This window comes from Saccopteryx leptura, chromosome 5 (genome assembly GCF_036850995.1).
Source record: "Saccopteryx leptura isolate mSacLep1 chromosome 5, mSacLep1_pri_phased_curated, whole genome shotgun sequence".
Classification (NCBI taxonomy): Eukaryota; Metazoa; Chordata; class Mammalia; order Chiroptera; family Emballonuridae; genus Saccopteryx; species Saccopteryx leptura.
The window spans coordinates 132774787-132794620 of record NC_089507.1 but is presented as its reverse complement, the minus strand read 5'-3'; the positions used below and the strand labels follow the sequence as shown (position 1 = coordinate 132794620).

Genomic DNA, 19834 nt, shown 5'->3' with positions numbered 1-19834 from the left:
TTTCCTCTCTGGCAGGAACTTCGGAGGCAAACCCATTAGCAGTCCCACAGCATTGTTTTAAAGACTTGGGCTGAATGATATGCCATAGAAAATACATCTTTTTTAAGACTTGTGACCTAGCTGGTCTCATGCATAGGGAAACATGAACAAGTGATGCTTGAACTACTTTCTTAGTGAATGTTGTTAATGCAACACAGCGTGGGCTGAGCTAGAGGCTAGAAGGCAGAGAGAGGAAGGGCAATCTGGAATGGGAAGCCAGTCACTAACTACACCAAAAAAACAAAACAAAACAAAAAAAACCTCGATATCATGCAAATAACATCAAAACACATTGTTTCCATTAAAAAAACCCATGCCTTCCATGTGCATATTTAACAACTTTCACTGGCTGCCTAACAGTATTTGCCTCCGGAGGTCGGTTTACCACTTAGGAATCTTAGTAAACGACCACAAAAATATTACTAAGAGCATGGACAAGCGGTGGGACAGAGGCTAAAGGGAAAGTTTTCATACCTTTTGGCCCCAAGGGAAGCAAAGAAAGGCCACGTGTCTGACAATTATCCAGGGGACGGAACAAGTGGGGTGGAGATGGATTTGCAAGGTTTCTTTCTAAGATGTTGGCGATATAAAGCAGGCACACTTGGAAGTATCCAAAGAGGGGACAACAGGAGAATCTTTTCAGTCAAATAGAGAGGAGCCAATTCAAACAGTACTGTTCCCAAATGTAAAGCAGGATTTCTTGTTCTTTTTGGAGCTTCCAAAGAAAGCCAAATAAATTATTTTTGGTTTTCTTATTTTATTTAGAAAATTAAATTTAATGGGGTGACATTGATCAATAAGAGTACATAGGTTTCAGGTAAACATTTCTATAGCATTTGAACTATTGATCATATTGTGTGCCCATCACCCCACTACTGAATCCTTTTTGAATCATTTTCTCTTCTACAACGTCTTCGGGTACTGATTTATAGTGGACATGACCTCTGTTCTTCAGGAGTCCCTCAGCCAGAAGTCGTGCAACCCAACGGAACAATGAAAGGAAATATGTTCAGGAATGCTGAACTTTTTACAGATATACGCATCAATATAGCACTCACCAAAACAGGACTTTAGAAGAATTTCTGAATGTTTTTCTAAATCATTAACCCTTCGAGTAGTACGAACGTTCACGTATGTCCTCACTCAAAGGGTTAACAAAATACTCACTACTCAAAGGTTAATTCACTAGGTCCACAAACTTTATTTGGCACCATTATATTTCTTGCTCTTTATGGATAAAAGCCACCCTTTACCCTCAAGGAGCTCACGGGGCAATGAGGAAAGCAAAGAAACAATGACCATGATTGATAAATGCTTTGCCACAGGGAAGCACAGGGTGCTGCTAGACTAAATAAACAGCATACCGTAGCTCCATCAAGGTGTTTCCATCCAGATCTAAGTGGAGGGAGACAGTTTTAAAGAAGGCTTTCTGGACCAGGTGATAACTGAATCTGGCAGGGGGGTCAGCAAAGCCACAAGATAATGAGCTAGAGCAGGGGTAGTCAACCTTTTTATACCTACTGCCCACTTTTGTATCTCTGTTAGTAGTAAAATTTTCTAACTGCCCACTGGTTCCACAGTAATGGTGATTTATAAAGTAGGGAAGTAACTTTATAAAATTTATAAAGCAGATTTACAGCAAGTTAAAGCTTATAATAATAATTACTTACCAAATACTTTATGTTGAATTTTCGCTAAGTTTGGCAGAATAAATCTTTATAAAACAATTTACTATAGTTAAATCTATCTTTTTATTTATACTTTGGTTGCTCTGCTATCGCCCACCCTGAAAGCTGGAACGCCCACTAGGGCGGCAGGGACCAGGTTGACTATCACTGAGCTAGAGTTTGGAGAGCTGACACATGGCCCACAGGCTGGGTGGTGAGAGTTGGGCTGAAAACATTGACCCAGGCCAGATAATATCCTTTGTATGGCATGCTTTGAAGATGGAATGCTATCATGAAGACCATACAAAGCTAGTGAAAGTTGAACAGGAGAGGGACACAGATTTGTACTGTAGAAAGATCACTCTGGCAATAATTTGGAGATAATTGAAGTGGACTGAGATGAGAGACAAGGAGATCTGTCAGGACACTGTTAGAAAAATCCAGGTTAGAAAAAATGATGAGGGTCTGAACTATCGCCATTAGGATAGCTCTGCAGGTAATATCAACAGAACTCTATGACCAAGTAGAGGTGTATGAGGAGGAATCATGGACAAGTGCTAGGTTTCTAGTTTAAGCAGGTGGCTCACAGTAACCATTGGCTAAAATAAGGAAACGCTGCTTCTTCAGTCTGCCTCTGGCTCTTTCTGACCTCCAGGTGATCCCATTCCTCACAGTCTCAGGAGCCCCAGGGTAATTCCACCCTGTCCACTCTTTTAGGTCAATTTACATCTGTGCCTTCTTTCTCCAGAAGGGGGGAATCAGGAAAAAGTTCTAACTGGGAGAGACAGAAACATGAGACATAAATTAACCTACCCACCAAACTGTCATCAAGATGCATTCACTGGTTTCTAAACTGAAGCATTATATCTGGCTCAGTGGGTAAAGCCTCGGCCTGGTGTATGGACATCCCAGGTTTAATTCCTGGTCAGGGTACTCAGGAGAAGCAACCATCAGCTGCTCTCCCTCTTCTCTCTCTTTTCCCCTCTCGTAGCCAGAGGCTCAGTTGGTCCAAACATCAGCCCAGCACTGAGTATAGCTCAGTTGATTTCAGCATCAGCCCCAGATGAGGGTTGCTGGGTGGATACCAGTCGGGATGCATGCAAGAGTTCATCTCTCTATCTCCCCTCCTCTCGCTTAAAAATAAATAAATAGAGAAATAAATAAATAATAAAATAAAATAAACTGAAGTGTTATGAAACACTGACCGAAAGCAAGGTTTTACTATAGAAATATTTGCCCCCATCTGAGAATGCAAATGTTTACAGAGGTGGGGCTCTAAATTCACCTAATGGCTTTGCATAAATGATGCTAAATTTATGCCTTTCCATGAGGTAGGTTATATATTGGTAAAAGAAAACAGACTATGAAATAAATTTATTCAATGAAAAAATGTAAACACTTTATAGAAAATATAGCATATCTCACTTAGAGTGATCTGTGCTATTTGAAAGTATAAACTCTTTTAAAGTTCTCACTCCTCAGTTTTCATTATGCTAAGGAGTTCTGGGTCCATCTGCACTCATTTTGTTAAACATCCAGGTCCACCTCGTATATTCTGGTTTGGTAATTGCATACTTGAGATGATGACTGCACCCCACACAAAAGTGAAACGTTGGGGAAAAGAAATGTTTCCTGACACTATCACTTCCTTCTCAGTGGGAAGAAAGACACTAGAATCTGGCTGGCAGCAGCTTTTGGAAGGATTAATGAGTGTTTGTAGAGCACTCCCAGGTCTAAAGATAAAAGACATCCTATGAACACAGCATCTAATTGATGTTTGTTATTTTGAATGTTTCACTAAAGGACTTTTCTTATACAAATGAACTCTCATCCAGAAGCTTTGAGAAAGACATAGAACTGAAGAGGAAGGATCAAGTGTGGTCTTCTACCAACCTTTTTTCTTCATCAGTAATTTCAAACATGGCAATTTCCCATTCATTAGTGATTATCCTGCAAAGCTAAAATATGGACTTCAGCTGCTGTCATCCTTACACTGAATTTATTTACAGCTAAAATAGCCATTAAATTCCATTTTGGGGGTATAAATTAAATCTATAGCTAAGTTAAATAAGTTCAGGCCTTCAAAGGGCTAAATTATTTCCTTTTCAATCTATGTTTAAGCAGTGTTGAACTAGTTTGGTTTTTCTAGTACACTGGAAATAATAGAGGATCAAGCATTTGGATCTCAAACTGTGTATTCTGGTTGGCTTGACTTCATTGTCCAATAAGTTGTTTTCATAAACCAAAAACTCAAGGGAGAATAGAGTAGGTTCAATTGAGTCTCAAAATAGATACTTTCATTTAATAACTTAGCAATGAGTTATCATCCAATACCCAACTTATCACCCCTTTTGGTTGAATGTCTACGCATCCCTGGTCAGGAAGAGAATTCAGTGCTATGCAGACCCGGACACTAAAGCAAAATGCCCCAAATCTAAACAGAGGAGAAATCATTCCTCTGATGATCTGCTTTTTCCTAAGCAATCTAACAATCTTCCTTCCCCATTCTTCCTTTATTCCATAACAATGCATGTTATTTAGGACAGAACAAGATTATGAACTCAAGCCCATCATATCCTCAGTTGAGCCAGTGTTATGTTCCTATATCTGCAGATAAAAACTTAAAGACAGGAATAATCATAGATTAAATGTCACATCTTTCCAGATTTTTTTTGATGGTGTTAATAACTAAAGAAGTAGAGATGTTCAATAAAAAATATAACTCAGCCACCATTACCTAGAACTTTCCAAATCTAATTTCACCACCCAAGCCCTAGGCTGGCTATCCTAGAGCTGTCCTTGTCTAAAGAGATTTCAGTTCAGGAAATGTCCCTGAGAAATTCATGACTTTATCTCTGGCTTTGGCTCATGGTAGACATATCTCTAAGTTAAAGCAAAAGGGCCAGTAACCTTGTTTCCAATCTGGGTGGGCCATGAGCTTCATAAAAGTTGCTTTACTTGCTGATGAAGTTTCAAAAAAGAGTAAGGGAAATAGGGTCAAAAGTTCACCCCATCCACTAAAAACCCTCTGAGGCCCTTTCAGAAACACAGCCTCCACTTCCACCCCCACCCTTCATTCCAGAAATCAGAACACCCCTCAGGCCTTGCCTCTGTTATCTCCTTCATAGCTCCCTCCGGCTTTCTTTTAACTAGATTTTACCTTTAAAAAAAATTATATATATATTTATATAATATGTAAAATATATATAATTTATATAATATATAAAATATATATTTATATAATATTAAAAAATTATATATATATATATATATATATTTGGTGGAGGGAGTCCAATTCCAACACGCCTTTCCCTGGGCATTGCATTCTAAAGATGACCCTGAATCTTGAGTCAGAATTCATCTCAGGACAGAGTTTTACCCTGAACTGGACACAAATTAGGGAATATCTGAAACAGTATCTAGCACTTTCTATCTCTCAGCTAGGCACGCATACAGAAGAGGCAGAGTGAGGTTGTTTGAAAAGTCCAAGCAAATAAAGCTTCCCCCTGAAATCAGATTTTTTTGAAATAAAATTAAATGAACGTCAGATCAATGATCATCTGTTATAAACTATGCCAATGACAGTAAAAGCTTTATTATCTGACTCATTGGGCGAGTGGCCACCAGTCAACTAAAAATTCTGGTTAGCTAAGGCTGCATTCACATTGCCCCAGGAGTTTTGCCTCTTATCTCTTTCTCAGCTATCCCTTTTATGAGTGAAAGAAAGTATATCTTGTTTGCTTGCACGTTGCCATTTGAAGTCTATAGAGATAGAGAAATAAATTGTGTTTTTCCAAAAACAGCAGAAATAGCAGGCGCTACTCCCTAGTCAACCCTGCTCTGTGATTCTCCCTGTTATTGTCGGCTTTAGCTGGTTACCAACATGAAAATGTTGTTTTTAGCTGGAGTGGGGAGTAACAAGGGTTACTATATGCAAGACTTTGAGGTTGATTTTACTACCAATGAGAGGATTAACATTTTATTAAATTATCTAAAGCAGTGGTTCTCAAACTTTTTGCAGTAGAAGCACATTTAAAATCCTACAAATAATTGTAGGTGCACTATATACAAATTTCTGAGAAATATGTTATAATAATTAAGTCAAATATTAAAGAAAAAATATAAAGTCCAAGCATGCTTTTATGGTAATTAAACAAAATAAATATGACAAAATTAAATTTATTCTGACATTAAAAAACATTTTTATCTTAAATTTTTTGAGTTATGCACTTTAGAATTCGTAAAAAAGAGGAGTTAAAAAATAAAGAAAGACAAAAAAGTTATATATATATTGTAAAGCCAGAAGGCACGGCCAGGGCCACTATCATAGCAGCCCAGCCCATGCAGGTTCGCATTGGATTCAGACAGTCGGTAAAGAAACAACGGAGCCACAAACTGGTGGGCCATAGTCTTTAATCCTAGCTTGCACCCAGCGGGCAAGTAAAAATACACACTGGGCTCCAAAACCCAATCGCATTCAGTGCTCACAAAGCCACTGACTTATCCGAGTTTCCTAGAATCAAAGGTTTCTAGCTCACCAGCCTTATTCTCCTCAGTTCCCCATCTCCTTCCTTATCTCAGATACAAACTCTGTACAAACTGGCATCTCACTCAGCACTCCGCCATCTTGGCTGCTTTTCCTGGCCTCCTCCACGTGGCCTCCTCCTGCTGCTGGCTCTAATCTCACTCTCTCATGCTAACCTCAGGAACCAAGAGCCCAAACTCCCGTTCTACCTCCACTTTATACTGTAGCTTCACAAGCTCTAATCCAATATACAAAGTAGGGAAGTCCCTAACACAAAGTCATTTCTCTGAGGCATGATTGGATTGTACCACCCCACAGCAAAAAGGGTGGGAAAGGCTTAATCCCAAAACCAAGCCTCAGGCTACAAAGACTCTCAACACACATTAATATCACCTGGGTGACGGCCTCACGTGGGCAGCGGAGCCATCTTTAACAAAGTGAGCATAATACATTTTATCTGCCCAACATATATATATATATACAGATAGATAGATAGATAGATAGATAGATAGATAGATAGATAGATAGATAGATAGATACATTCTTAGTAAGATTTAGTAAATTCGGCAGGTCCCAGCGCGAATGTGTTAAGTTTTTTTTATTCTTGTGTTTATGAGAAACATGAGCCTGATGTGTCCTAGCAATTTCTTCAATGTTTGGGCATATATTTGAAAGGCAAACTTTCATTTCCTCATCAATACATTGAAGAATTCCTCTCTTTTTACTCTTTTTTTTTTTTTTTACAGAGACAGAGAGAGAGTCAGAGAGAAGAACAGACAGGGACAGACGGACAGGAACGGAGAGATGAGAAGCATCAATCCTCAGCCCTTCGTTGCGACACCCTAGCTGTTCATTGACTGCCCCCTCACATGTGCCTTGACCGCGGGCCTTCAGCAGACCAAGTAAGCCCCCCGCTCGAACCAGCGACCCTGGGTTCAAGCTGGTGAGCTTTTGCTCAAACCAGATGAGCCCGCACCCAAGCTGGCGACCTCGGGGTCTCGAACCTGGGCCTTCCGCATCCCAGTTCGACACTCTATCCACTGTGCCACTGCCTGGTCAGGCTCTTTTTACTCTTAATTGTGTAGAGTGCAGAAAACCCCCACCATACATATCATCTTAATTTTACACCAAACAAAGGATAGAAGAAACTTGCCTCCAGTCTTTCTGGGGAACATGGGGGTAGTGTAAACAATCCAGCACCCTACAGCTTAACAGCCTTTTGCAACCTAATCAGGCAAGTGAGGTGGGGGTTGAGCAGACTGTCAGTTTACAGCCAATTCCCCACACCTCTGTCCCCCAAAAATCTAAACTCCAAAAACCCTGTTGGTTTTTTGGTCCCCAACAGGCACATACTTCTCTGGAATACCATAGGGCACATGTGGAAATCTTCTAGGGCACACCAGTGTGCCCCGGCGCACACTTTGAGAACCACTGTTTTAAAGCTATAGACTGTCAAAGGAACAAAACTGGAAAAGTGAGCCCTAGGCAGCAGCATAGGTTGACAGAAAGCCCAGTTTCCTGGTGTCCTATGGTCCTCCTGTCTTTACCAATCATTACTCTTATGTACTTCAGCGAATAACCTCAAGTCCTTGGCTCTGGGTTTTCTCATGTGTGAAATAAGCATATTGGATTAGAGGACCCCGAAAGCCCCTTCAATCTAGAATTCTCAATACATCTTCAGAGGGAAAATGTCCTATTCTAGCCCATCCTCCAGAAGCCTACAAGAGATGATCCAGACCATCTGCAGACTTTAAGTATGTCAGTACAGCTAAATCCTTTCAAAAATAAAGTTGGTTTCAAGTTAATTAAGCAAAATTTCTTTGAAAAGTCCCTGACATTCAAACTGGTACATCCACAGTCATGTGTGTCAGTGAATTCTCTTTTTTTCGAAAGTATAAGGACACGCCAGTCAATACTTGACCTTAGCCTCTTCCTTTGAAACCAAGACATGGCATGTTGGAATCAGAACAAATGGAACTGGCATTGTAAACAGGCCAGTGCTTTACACCACCCCTAGGGGATGCGGATATGAAGCCCCTACTCACCAGAATAAGGGTCTTCCCACAAATTCAGTGAATGGAAGGGATTCCTGTCAACCCAGTCACACATTGTCATGGCTGCATGACATAATGGGAGAGGTATTGATTCTGAAGCCAGAAGGCTTGGTTTTGAGGCTTAGTGTTTTTCCTTGCAAGTATAACTGGGTAAATGACTTAATCTTTTTACATCTGAGCTTCCTTTTATAGATCACAATAACTACTTTTCAGAATAATGATAAAGATTAAATTATATATATATAATTTAATATACAGTGTGTCCATAAAGTCATGGTGCACTTTTGACCGGTCACAGGAAAGCAACAAAAGATAATAGAAATGTGAAATCTGCACCAAATAAAAGGAAAACCCTCCCAGTTTCTGTAGCATGTGCGCAAGCGCAGATGGTGATGTAACACCGTGTATATACAGCGGAGCAGCCCATGGCCATGCCATTCGAGATGTGGACAGTACAGAGGAAAGTTCAGTGTGTTCTGTGGCTCGCTAAATTCGAATCTGTGATCAAAGTACAACGTGAATATTGACGCGTTTATACCAAAGTGCCACCACATAGAAATAACATTACTTGGTGGGATAAGCAGTTGAAGGAAACAGGCAGGTTGGTGGAGAAACCCCGTTCTGGTAGGCCATCAGTCAGTGACGAGTCTGTAGAGGCTATACGGGATAGCTACCTAAGGAGCCCTAAGATATCTATGCATGAGCCCACATCAAACTGCACTGAATAGATATGAAACTGGGAGAGTTTTCCTTTTATTTGGTGCAGATTTCACATTTCTATCGTCTTTTGTTGCTTTCCTGTGACCGGTCAAAAGTGCACCATGACTTTATGGACACACTGTAAAATGCCTTGTACATACTAGATATGCAATAAATTATAACTATTAAAATTTCAGTGAGTAGACTAGGGGTATAGGGAGGGCTTTGTGAAGATCCCTAAAAAATGTTTGTGGGAAGCCATCTTACATTGGCAAGGGAGACGGGTTCAAATTACCTCACAGGCCTTTTTTTACGAGTATAAGAAGGAATTTCTATATTTCAGGAAACATTAAGGAACAGAAGGTGGCCAAGCACTCTTTGTTGAGGGGCTAAACTGATTTCTACCTCTGGCTAAAGTGAAAGGAAGGACCAAGGAAAACTGCAGCAATGCAGGGAATTAATGAAGTGAAAAGGCTAATAACAACAGGGAGGTGGGGGAAGCATATGCATGTAAGGTTCAAAATCCCAAAGATTGCTGACTTTACTAGATGGGGGAGGCTAGCTGGAGGACACATGGGTCCATACTTCCCTTCAATGTCATGTATTTCCTTTCTACATAAAAGGAAGCAGAACAGAAAAAAACCACACTAGAAATTGATCCAGTGACGGTTAGCTGTATACATTGGTTGATGCTTAAACTTCCACATCCCAATCCCCAAAGCAGAAAGGTAATGCCTGTAGGCTGTCTTCTCATTAATAGTGTCAACCTTCATAAACAACATATCCCATCTCAGGTCAAGCAGAACCCAAAAGACAAAAGGAAAAGGCAAGGGAAGATCCATGTCAATTGTCCTCCTGGTGAGTCACCAGGACTTTCAGACAAAGTCCCACTGAACACTCACCCCACGAGGCTCGCAGGGGCTTCACCTCTTTTGGGTAGCCCAAAAGAAAGAAGAGCCTCAAGAACAAATGTTATTTATACTGTGGTGCTGCCTTGTCTCTGTGTGACTATCATTAAAAATAATGGATTAAAGGATCATATTATTAAGTTGAAAAGAGAGGTTATTATTTGTTACATCATCTCACTTTAAAGGAAATACCTGGAACAAAGAGCAATGACTAAAAGTAATTAGTCTGGGTTGGTGACTTTATGCTAGATTGTACAATGTCGGACAGACCCAGACCAGTTCCCATAGAAGCAAATGAAATGGTTTATTCTATCATCAAAAGCACGAAAGTAGTAGTAAGGAGGGCTCCCAGCTACATGGAAAATGTGCCACAGAACCTGGAAAACCCACTCGTTTCTTGAGGCTTAGGTGGCCTCATCTAAACTAAAATGACTGTTCAGGTTTCAAAATCAGTGGTGGCCAAAATCATGGACCATAGGGTCCCAGACCTTGACCTGGGTAAAGTCCTGGTTCTACCCTTTAGTGGCTGTATGACTTTGGCAATCTTCTATAAAGTGAGACACAAAAGTATCAATCTCATAGAATTTGGGGAAAATTAAATAAGTTCATGCACTGAGCATTGTATGTTAGAACCAAGGTGATAAAAAGGAGAGAGGGGGGCCCTGTCTTCAATGGGTTCTCAATCTGTAAGTGGAAGTGGAACAATCTTCATTAAAGGTATAAGACAGGTTTGTGTATGTGTGTGACTTGTGTCCACAGTTTTTTATAAGAACTCAGTTTTAACTAGAAATAGCTGTAATGCCTTTAAAAATCATCCATAATGGTTATCCAAAGGCACATACCTGAGCATCTGACATATAGTGAGTTTTAGAATAAGTACGTCAGAATTTGTACAGAGCTTAACTTGTCAGAGCTAAGCATTTCAGAAACGCAAAGATTATAGAGATGCTGTTGGCTGGGAAGACAGGGAGGAAGAGAAATAGAAGAGAGAAAAGAATCCTGACCAAGATACATGGAATTTGGAGCAGCAAAATGGCAGAGAGGTAATGAAATGGGAGTATATTCGCCTGGTTAATGCTGGAAACAGAGGCCAGTAAAAAAGAGGCCAGAGAGGCCTCATATCCAGGACCAGCTTCAAAGGACGGGCAGTGGCTGCCTGGAGGCCTGTCCCAGAACTGTCCCAAGGCCTTCCTCAGGTCCAGCAAGGCAGCAGGGCAGACCAGCAGCTCGGTCAGGAGCAGTACAGGTCTGGGCACTCTCCTGGGCCAGGATACAGCTGTAGGTGACTGTTTTCTGGGCAAATGAAAAGAAAGAAAAAGATACCTAGACAATCACCAATTAATGAACAAAGGGTATATAGAAAGCTGAAGTCAAAACCACTCCCAGAGGGTCAGGGGAGGGGAGTTATTGTTTAATAGGGAAAGAGTTTCAATTTTACAAAATGGAAAGAGATCTGGAGATGGATGGTGGTAATGGTAACACAATCCTATAAATGTATTTAATGTCACTGAACTATACACTTAAAAATAGTTAAGCTGGGACCTTGGCCAGTTGACTCAGCAGTAGAGCATCGGCCCGGAGTGTGGAAGTCCCAGGTTCGATTCCCGGCCAGGGCACACAGGAGAAGCACCCATTTGCTTCTCCACCCTTCCCCCTCTCCTTTCTCTCTGTCTCTCTCTTCCCCTCCTGCAGCCAAGGTTCCATTAGAGCAAAGTTGGCCCAGGTGATGAGGACAGCCCCATGGCCTCTGCCACAGGTGCTATTGATAGAATGGCTCAGGCCACAACAGAGCAACGCCCCTGATGGGCAGAGCATCGCCCCCTGGTGGGCGTGGCAGGTGGATCCCGGTCGGGCACATGCGAGAGTCTGTCTGACTGCCTCCCGCTTCTAACTTCAGAAAAATACAAAAATACAAAAAAAATGGCTAAGATGGGCCTGACTTGTGATGGCTCAGTGGATAAAGCATAGACTTGGAATACTGACATCGCTGCTTCAAAACCATGGGCTTGGCCTGACCAGGCGGTGGCGCAGTGGATAGAGCATTGGACTGGGATGCAGAGGACCCAGGTTGAGACCCCGAGGTCGCCAGCTTGAGTGCGGGCTCATCTCGTTTGAGGAAAAGCCCACCAGCTTGAACCCAAGGTCGCTGGCTCCAGCAAGGGGTTACTCGGTCTGCTGAAGGCCCGCGGTCAAGGCACATATGAGAAAGCAATCAATGAACAACTAAGGTGTCGCAACGCGCAATGAAAAACTAATGATTGATGCTTCTCATCTCTCTCCGTTCCTGTCTGTCTGTCCCTGTCTATCCCTCTCTCTGACTCACTCTCTGTCTCTGTAAAATAAATAAATAAATAAATAAATAAAAATTTAAAAAAAAACATGGGCTTGCCTGGTCAAGGCACATACGGGAAGCAACTACGAGCTGATGTTTCCCACTCCTCCCTCCCCCCTCCTTTCTCCCTCTCTCTAAAATTAATAAATAAAATCTTTAAAAAATTTTTTAATTAAAAGAAATGGTTAAGATAGCAAATTTTTCATTATGTGTATTTGCCACATTAAAAAATATATATTGAAGAAAGGACACACTCCCCAGGACTGGAGAGCAAAGTACCCATAGGGCGTTTGGGATCCCATGAAGCTAGTCTCCACCGGCCACAGGACAAGTCTTCCTGCTCAACATACCCTCTGAGCTCAGGACATTGGGATGATAGATCTCTATGGCAGAGGAAGGGAGAAGAAATCTATTAACACTCAAACTTATGATCTCACAAGGAAGAAAAACAAACTGAAAGGCAACATATCAAACTTGACAATTATATCAGAGTAGTACAATTATGGGTGATATTAATTTTTTTCTCTGTATTTTTTAAATTTCTAAAATGAACATTTATTACTCTTGTAATACAAACTTATTTAAAAGTTTTCTAAAAACCTTCAGCTACCAAAACCAAATTTGATTATTTCTCAGATTCAAAGTCAACCCAGCCTATCAATGGCAAAGAGAAGTCCTGGACCAGAATCAAACACGGGTGAGAGAGATGCAAGAGGGAGTCAGTATGATAGCTTGTTTTCACTGTGGTCAGCGTGGGCTTCTACCCTTGACTTTTTGAAAGCCACCCAGAGTTTTGTGCATTTGCAAAACAATCTCGGAGTATTTTTTTGTTTTTAAACACCCTTAGGAATTTTCTGACTCTAAAACTTAACTTTTCCCCTTTTTCTTTTTTTTTTTACATATTTGTGCCTGTGACATCAAACCAGACTGGAAATTCCTTGAGGGCAGAAACTGTGTCTTGTCCCTCTCTCAAGCCACCTTGGTATTTAGTGCGTAGAAAAGGATTTCACAAACACTTGTTGAAGGATGAACGTTGGATCTTATCAGCTTGACCTCTCCCTGTCTGTTCCCTACCATCTGCCTGGTCCCCATTTCCCCCTCATGTCCTTTGTAACATACACAAGTTATCTGCCAAGACACAATACCATTTCTTTTATTTTTAATTTTTTTATTAATTGAATTTATTAAGATGACACTTGTTTGCAAAACCACACAGGTTTCAAGTGTGCAACTCAAAAAAACACCATCTGCCCACTGCATCAGGCACCCTCTGCCCTAAGCAAAGTCTCTCTCTGACCCCATTTTTCCTCTCTTCCCCCATCTCCCCTCCCCTCACCCCACTTCCCCCTGGCTACCGCCACTGTTGTCTGTGTCTATGCACAACACCATTTATTGTTTGAGCAAGACACTAAGCTACATTTTGCTGATCTCTGTCTAACCAGGAGTCATCACATGTCACTTACCTGGGGCCCTAGTGTTTTGAAGCACAACTTCTGCCAACATCAAGAAATGAGTCCAAACCCATGGTTAGTCTCCCCAAGGCTGGCTACCTGATGGTGTGGTCCATTTAATAACACCTAACAATTAAACTGCTGCTTCTATGAGCCTCTTCAAAGTATTTACAACCATTAGCTAATTAAGGCACAGCCCTGCCCTGGTGACTACAGTTATAATTCCCACTTTACAGATGGGGAAACTGAGGCAGGTTTTAAGTATGCTGCCAAAAGCCATAGTAAACTTCCAAGCCAGAGTCAAAAGTTGTAGATACCTAATTCTGTGTTGAAGTCACAGTACACCACACCCTTCTTATTCTAAATAAATATTTCCTGAGTAAGTGGATGGAACAGGTTTCTGTACTAGGGACCCAAAACTTCTACAGCTTTTGAGGATTGAGTGTAATTCATTCATTTGATACTTTTGTAACTCTTTGGGCTCCAGTTGAGTTTAGCTTCCAACTGAGGTAACAAACAAACCAATAGATAGGAACGAAAATGGGATGGCAATGTGGTTTTATTTTGTGAAGAGCACTTTTCCATTATACAGGATTTTAAGCATATAGAAAATGCATATGGTGGTTTAGAGTCAATTAAATACTGTTACTCACCACTGGCCCTCTCACCAGCTTCCTTCCAGGATGAGATTTAAGAGAGAAAGAATAAAGAGAAAGGAAGTCTAATGAAACTCAAAGCTATGGGAATCCTCAGTTGATGACAGAAATAATAAGTAGCCACAGTAAAGTGACATAGTGAGGCATATGATTAGGAGGATTACTACTTCTGGCCTTAAAGGTTAAGGTGTTAAGTAGGAAATTTTATTAATTTGTTTGGCAGAAAGCTCAATGAGTCAAACTATCTGAAAGAAAATCCAAAACTTTTAATGACTGACCACAGCTTCCAACTATTAACACGGAATAAAACCATGCACCTCATTCAATATAGTGTTTGTGGCATTTCTTTTAATACCAGACAACTAAAAACAAATATTTGAGTTTTTACAAAAGCAAATTACCAATCCCAGGCCCTCTGGCCTAAGAAGACAGGCTAAATTCCAAGGCTGAAGGCACCCAGAGCAGGACAGACTGCGGTGCGGGCTCCTGAGGCACCGCCTGGAGGGCACTGTCTGCTCAGGTCAGGTAGGGACCTTAGGGCTTGGGTCACTGTGAGGGTGTGGTGAGGACATTCCACACTTAGCACGCATGAAGACGCAGAGATAAGAAGGAGGAAGGAGTCAGGGGACCTGACCTAAAGAAAGGACAAAAGTTGAAGAAAAGGACATTTGTGACTTATAAATCAGATAATATTCTGTTGTTCTGAATCACAGCAACCTCCATACAAGGTTTTGTGGAGGAAGGGGAGTCTAAGATAACAGCAGGCTACCTAACCTGAACTGGTGAAGTACATATTTCTTGTGTTCCAAACAACAAAAATTTTGTTTGTGCGACAAGTAGCTCTTCAAAGTGAACACCGAACACTTAACAGTTGCAGCTTATGAATACTTCCATTTCTAAATCCCTGGCAAGTGAAGCCAACCAAATTCATCCCATGCTCATTAGCAATATGGCTGAAAACTCAGAACAGAGAGTATATTCTAGGACAAAAATTAAGATCTTTCTATTAGGGGACAGTATCCCATGATTCCCAAAGCAAACGCCAGGAAAAAACAAAATCATAAATATTTAAGTCACAAATTCCCTCTTTAGGCATAAAGGAGAAATATTCCTGCAGAATAAGGAATTGAAGGGTTTTTTTGTTTGTTTTGTTTTTATGACATTAACTATTGTAATTAAATGCAATTAGCTTAACAGTTCTTGATTATTATAATAGCCCAGACTTGAACCAGGTAGACTCAAGGCAGATTTTAGATCCCACATATATTTGGCTTTAAACTCTGTTCCATTTCTTGCAGAGGTAAGAAGAGCTGAGAAATAAATACTGGATGACTTGACAAAGAAAAAGATTCAGTCCTTCCTCAGCCAAAAGAACACCACTGGATGCAAAGGTGTGCTTGCAGCACCAGCACTTACTTGGCTTTTCTCACCCTCAAACCCCTGAACCACAGAGAATGAAATCAAAGGAGGGAGAGGATGGATAGAAGAGAAATATAAGAAGCACATGTCCCTAGGACTCTCCCTTAAAGAAAGTAGCAGGACAGGTTGGATGGTTGTGAAAGAGTTAAAATATTATCCATCATATCTAGGCTTGCCAGGTAAAATACAGAACACCCAGTTAAACTTGAATTTCAGATAAGCATTGAATAATCATTCAGGATAAGTATGCCCCAAATATTGCATGGGGCGTACTAATCCTTGTAGAGTTCTCATCACTTATCTGAAATCCAAAGGTAAGTGGACACTCTGTATTTCTGTTTGCTAAACCTGGCAACCCTAATCACAACAAAATGTTCACAATGTATAAAAGTGAAAAATCAGGGAAGAAGAATATAAGCCCATTGTTTGGAGATATGAATTTAACGTACACAAGAAACAGCTAAAAGAGTTGAAGTGGTTCCCTCTGGGAAACAGGAGAGTGGGGAAAGTTCAGGCTGGGGGACAGCTGCTTTTCTTAAGCCTTAGTGGAGTTTGAATGTTTCATCAGTGTATATACAACTTTGACAAAACGTGAAATATTATTTCAAAGAGGAAATCACCATCAGTAACTTTATTTTAACCCCCTTTTCCCTCCCCCCCCCCAAAAAAAATTGGTATGCCAAGTTGACAAATTTTAAGGACAGATGAGGAAAAGGGCCAGTAATTTGAAATAAAAAGCGAGACAAAAAGTCACCTGGTGTCCCTCCCCAGTCAATACCCTTCAGGGTTCCCTCCTCTGTGAGTAAGGCAACGCCAACCGCCAACCTATCAATCCCCTCTTGGTAGCACTCAAGGCCAGCAGACCCAAGAAGCAGGAATTGGATACTTTTGCTGCTGTGAGTAAGAATTAAGAATTTAACTACTAATCATTGAGGACTTACTAAATGCCAAGCCCTGCATTAAGTACCGGTAGACTACATGATCGCCTCTCATCACAGCCCTGTGAGGTATTGTGCTCACTTTCAGAAGAGAAATTGAGGCTGACTGTGGTCATGTGACTTGCCAGAGATCACCCAGCAGTGGAGCTGGGATTGGAACCTGAACCCGACTGACCCCGAAGCCCCTGTACTCAACCAAATGGTACATCATGTCCTAGGTGTGATGCTGGGCATGAGATTCCCGCAACAGCCCCACCTGGAACTCAGAGAGCTGAAGCTCTCCCGACTGCCTAAATTAGGTGCATAGAGGCTGACCAGGCACCCTCCCGGCAGCACCTAATGGCCTCTCCATCTCCCTCTGTCGCAGTTGGGAGAGGAGCTGATCAGGGTTCTGATGGCCTGGGATCTCTCAATCTTTACAAAGAGCCCACCCGGGAAGAGAGCCCATGCCTGTAACTTTTCCACAAGGCTTTCCCTCCAAACTGGGCTTCCACACTGAATGCCTCCTGCAATGGGTAAAGGAATCTAAGTGTCCCTCACAGAGTCCTAGTCATTGGCCTCTAAAGCCGAGGATTTGGGGAAACAGCTTCAGAAGGCACAACCGCCCATGTGCCTGTTTGTTTCCCACTGGAGAGTGGGGGTGAGGGACAGAAGTTGTGACCATCACCAGGAAGTGTTAGCTCCCCCAAAGCACTCCATTGCCTCGGAGCCCAGGGTGCAGTTCAAAGCAGGCAGGAGACAAGGCTGGGGCTTGTTGTTCTGGACTGGGTGTTTTCTTCCGCCTGCTCTGAAGCAAACAAGCCTAGGGCAGCCAGAGCTGTGGAGACCATGTGGCCATCTAAAAGCTGCCACTCAAATTAACACCTTTCCTCAAAGCTTTGATTGCTTTCATGCCACACCTGAGAAACGATAACTGATGCAACTAATCTCAACAGATCTGAGTTTGGGGGAATGGTCAGGGTTCCACTTTCTTTCTCCTTTCAGTAGAGAACCAAGATTGGAGAGAGAAAGAGCATTATGACTATGGTGATGGCAGCTGCTGTTGTTCATGGTTTTGATTATTATTTGCAAAAAGCCCAACTGCACATTCAGCAGGGTTGTAAATGCCCAGAACGTCATAGGGAATGGCCCCTGGTCATTCTCAGGGAAGTCAGCTGGCTCCCCTCTGCCAGCATCAGATAATGGCTAAGATGATAAGTTTCAGCTACCTGGCTGGAGCCTCTTCCAGTATTTGATCCCAGCTAGGGATCTGATTCCCTCCTCCTGGCAGTTCTCTTTGATGTCAGAGATTCTCCTGAGGCTAAGGGAGGTGACTGCCTGCTCCCGGCCTGAGTCAGTGGGACTTCTTGTGCCACTTCAGACTTCCCTCTGCCCTAGATGCCTCTTGTCATGCAGCCTATTTCCCAGGGTCAGCATGGACGTTCCTAACACCATTTTTCAAAACAAACTTGAAGAAAGGGCTTTTTCTTTGTTTATGCTAAGGACATGAGTCTTTAGACACCCAATAAGCGTCCCTGGTTTTAAGAAACCAATAGTGAAATATTGTTAAGATTCTGGCTCGTAGAAGCTCTGTGGGTCCTCATGCTCTCCTGCCATTGAACAGGATTTGAGCAGTGGAGAGCCTGGGGGTAAACTCAATACCTCATTTAATATTTGGTCACAAATATTTAGGAGTATGCCAGCCAAGAGGCCCCCGGTTCCCTCTCTGGCATGTAAGAGCTGGCTAACCCTCTGGGAAGGCGGCTGGTGGCCCAGGGAGCTGTGCCTGCTGGCCTGTCGTCTTGCTGGTTGAGTCACTGAAAATCCCCAGACTGTCAGGGTGAGCTGGGAACTAGTGAAAGAAGAAAACAGACTTTAGGGTGCAAACCCATCCCCTCTTCATTGACTGGCATTTGAGATTGGCCAGCTGCACAATCCTTGCTGTGGGGTAAAAGGGGGTTTGCACCAAGATCACAACTTCTGAACCAGATATTCATGTACACTCACACTTACGCCCCTAAAAACAATCGGTAGCTTGCCTATGAAAGGAAGATCAGATCTCGGGGTCTGATAAGCCAAGGTGGGATAAATGGCATCCAATACCAGCAAGAAGCCATCACACAGTCCTGGGCTGTCCTCCAACAACAGGATGGGGGCTCCACTAATCTAGTGATCTGGCTTCTCCCAAGGATGCAGGACACTACCCTTGGAAAGGTAGGGAGGCCAGATAGGGCAAGCTGGTTCCTGCTGCTCCCTCTCCCACTAAGAATGAGGTGGGGGTGGGGAGAGAGAACAAGCTGGGGGGGGGGGGGCAAATTCCGACAGATCTGAATCAAACCCTGGGGATGTGAGAGGATCCTTCTGCCCTAGCTCCTCCTTCCAGAACAGCATTCTTCCAGGTTCCGAACTTTCTAAAATAGAGATGACTCTAAGGGCCTAGAAAATTCTGGACAAGGCTCTCCTAGGAAATTTCTGCCACCCTGAGATATGCTCCCTCCTCCTTCAAACCCTGCAAGCATCTCCCTCATTCTCATCTGACTCTTCCCTGAGGCTGGTAGCAGCAGCTCCAACAGCTGTGATAGCAGCTCCCTCCCTCTTCCAAGAGAGGGAGGCAGTCCCAGCAGGTGTCTCTGCCTCTCCTTTTCTCCTGGGGCAAAAGGCAAATGCAGGTGCCTTCTGCCACTCCCTCTTTCCTCCTAAAGGGAGTGGGTGGCTAGGGAAGTACCCTAGCCACTTCCTCTGGCCCCCAGGGCTGGGGGCTTAAGGAGAAACCTCTGCTACTAACTTCCAATCAGCTCTTAGCCTCCTTCACTCCTTTCCCACCAGCCTGACCTCTCCCCATAGCTTTCTGGGCTCCTTGGGAATCCTGCTTCTTATAGGAACTTAGCCTCTGACTCAAAGCTTCCATCATTCATTGGTACAGTCCCAGCCCCAGTCATCAGGTGGACTGGGATAACACCTTGGCCTCAAGTTAGCCCCAGCAGCTTGCAATTTGGGTCTGTCGATTTCCAACCCACCCCTAAGCTCTGGCTTGATAAACTCTCTGAGTTTCTGCTTCTGGGTTTAACTGACTTCTGACAGAACAGGACTTGGGGAGATCATGCCTCAGCTCTCCCATATCTTGTTCCAACACTGGAAAGTGGGGAGAATTGTTTAAAGCTTTGAAG

The 19834-nt window shown here is 42.5% G+C and overlaps 1 protein-coding gene across 1 annotated transcript in view; it reads right to left on the bottom strand.

Annotated features, from left to right (window-relative positions):
- The window catches only part of LOC136405623 (uncharacterized), a 37003-nt gene that overhangs the window by 2909 nt on the left and 14260 nt on the right, over nucleotides 1–19834 (bottom strand). Inside the window, exon 4 of the mRNA XM_066385119.1 lies at nucleotides 18417–18519. Coding sequence (XP_066241216.1) covers nucleotides 18417–18519 — 103 coding nt within the window. The remainder of the gene's footprint in view (nucleotides 1–18416; nucleotides 18520–19834) is intronic.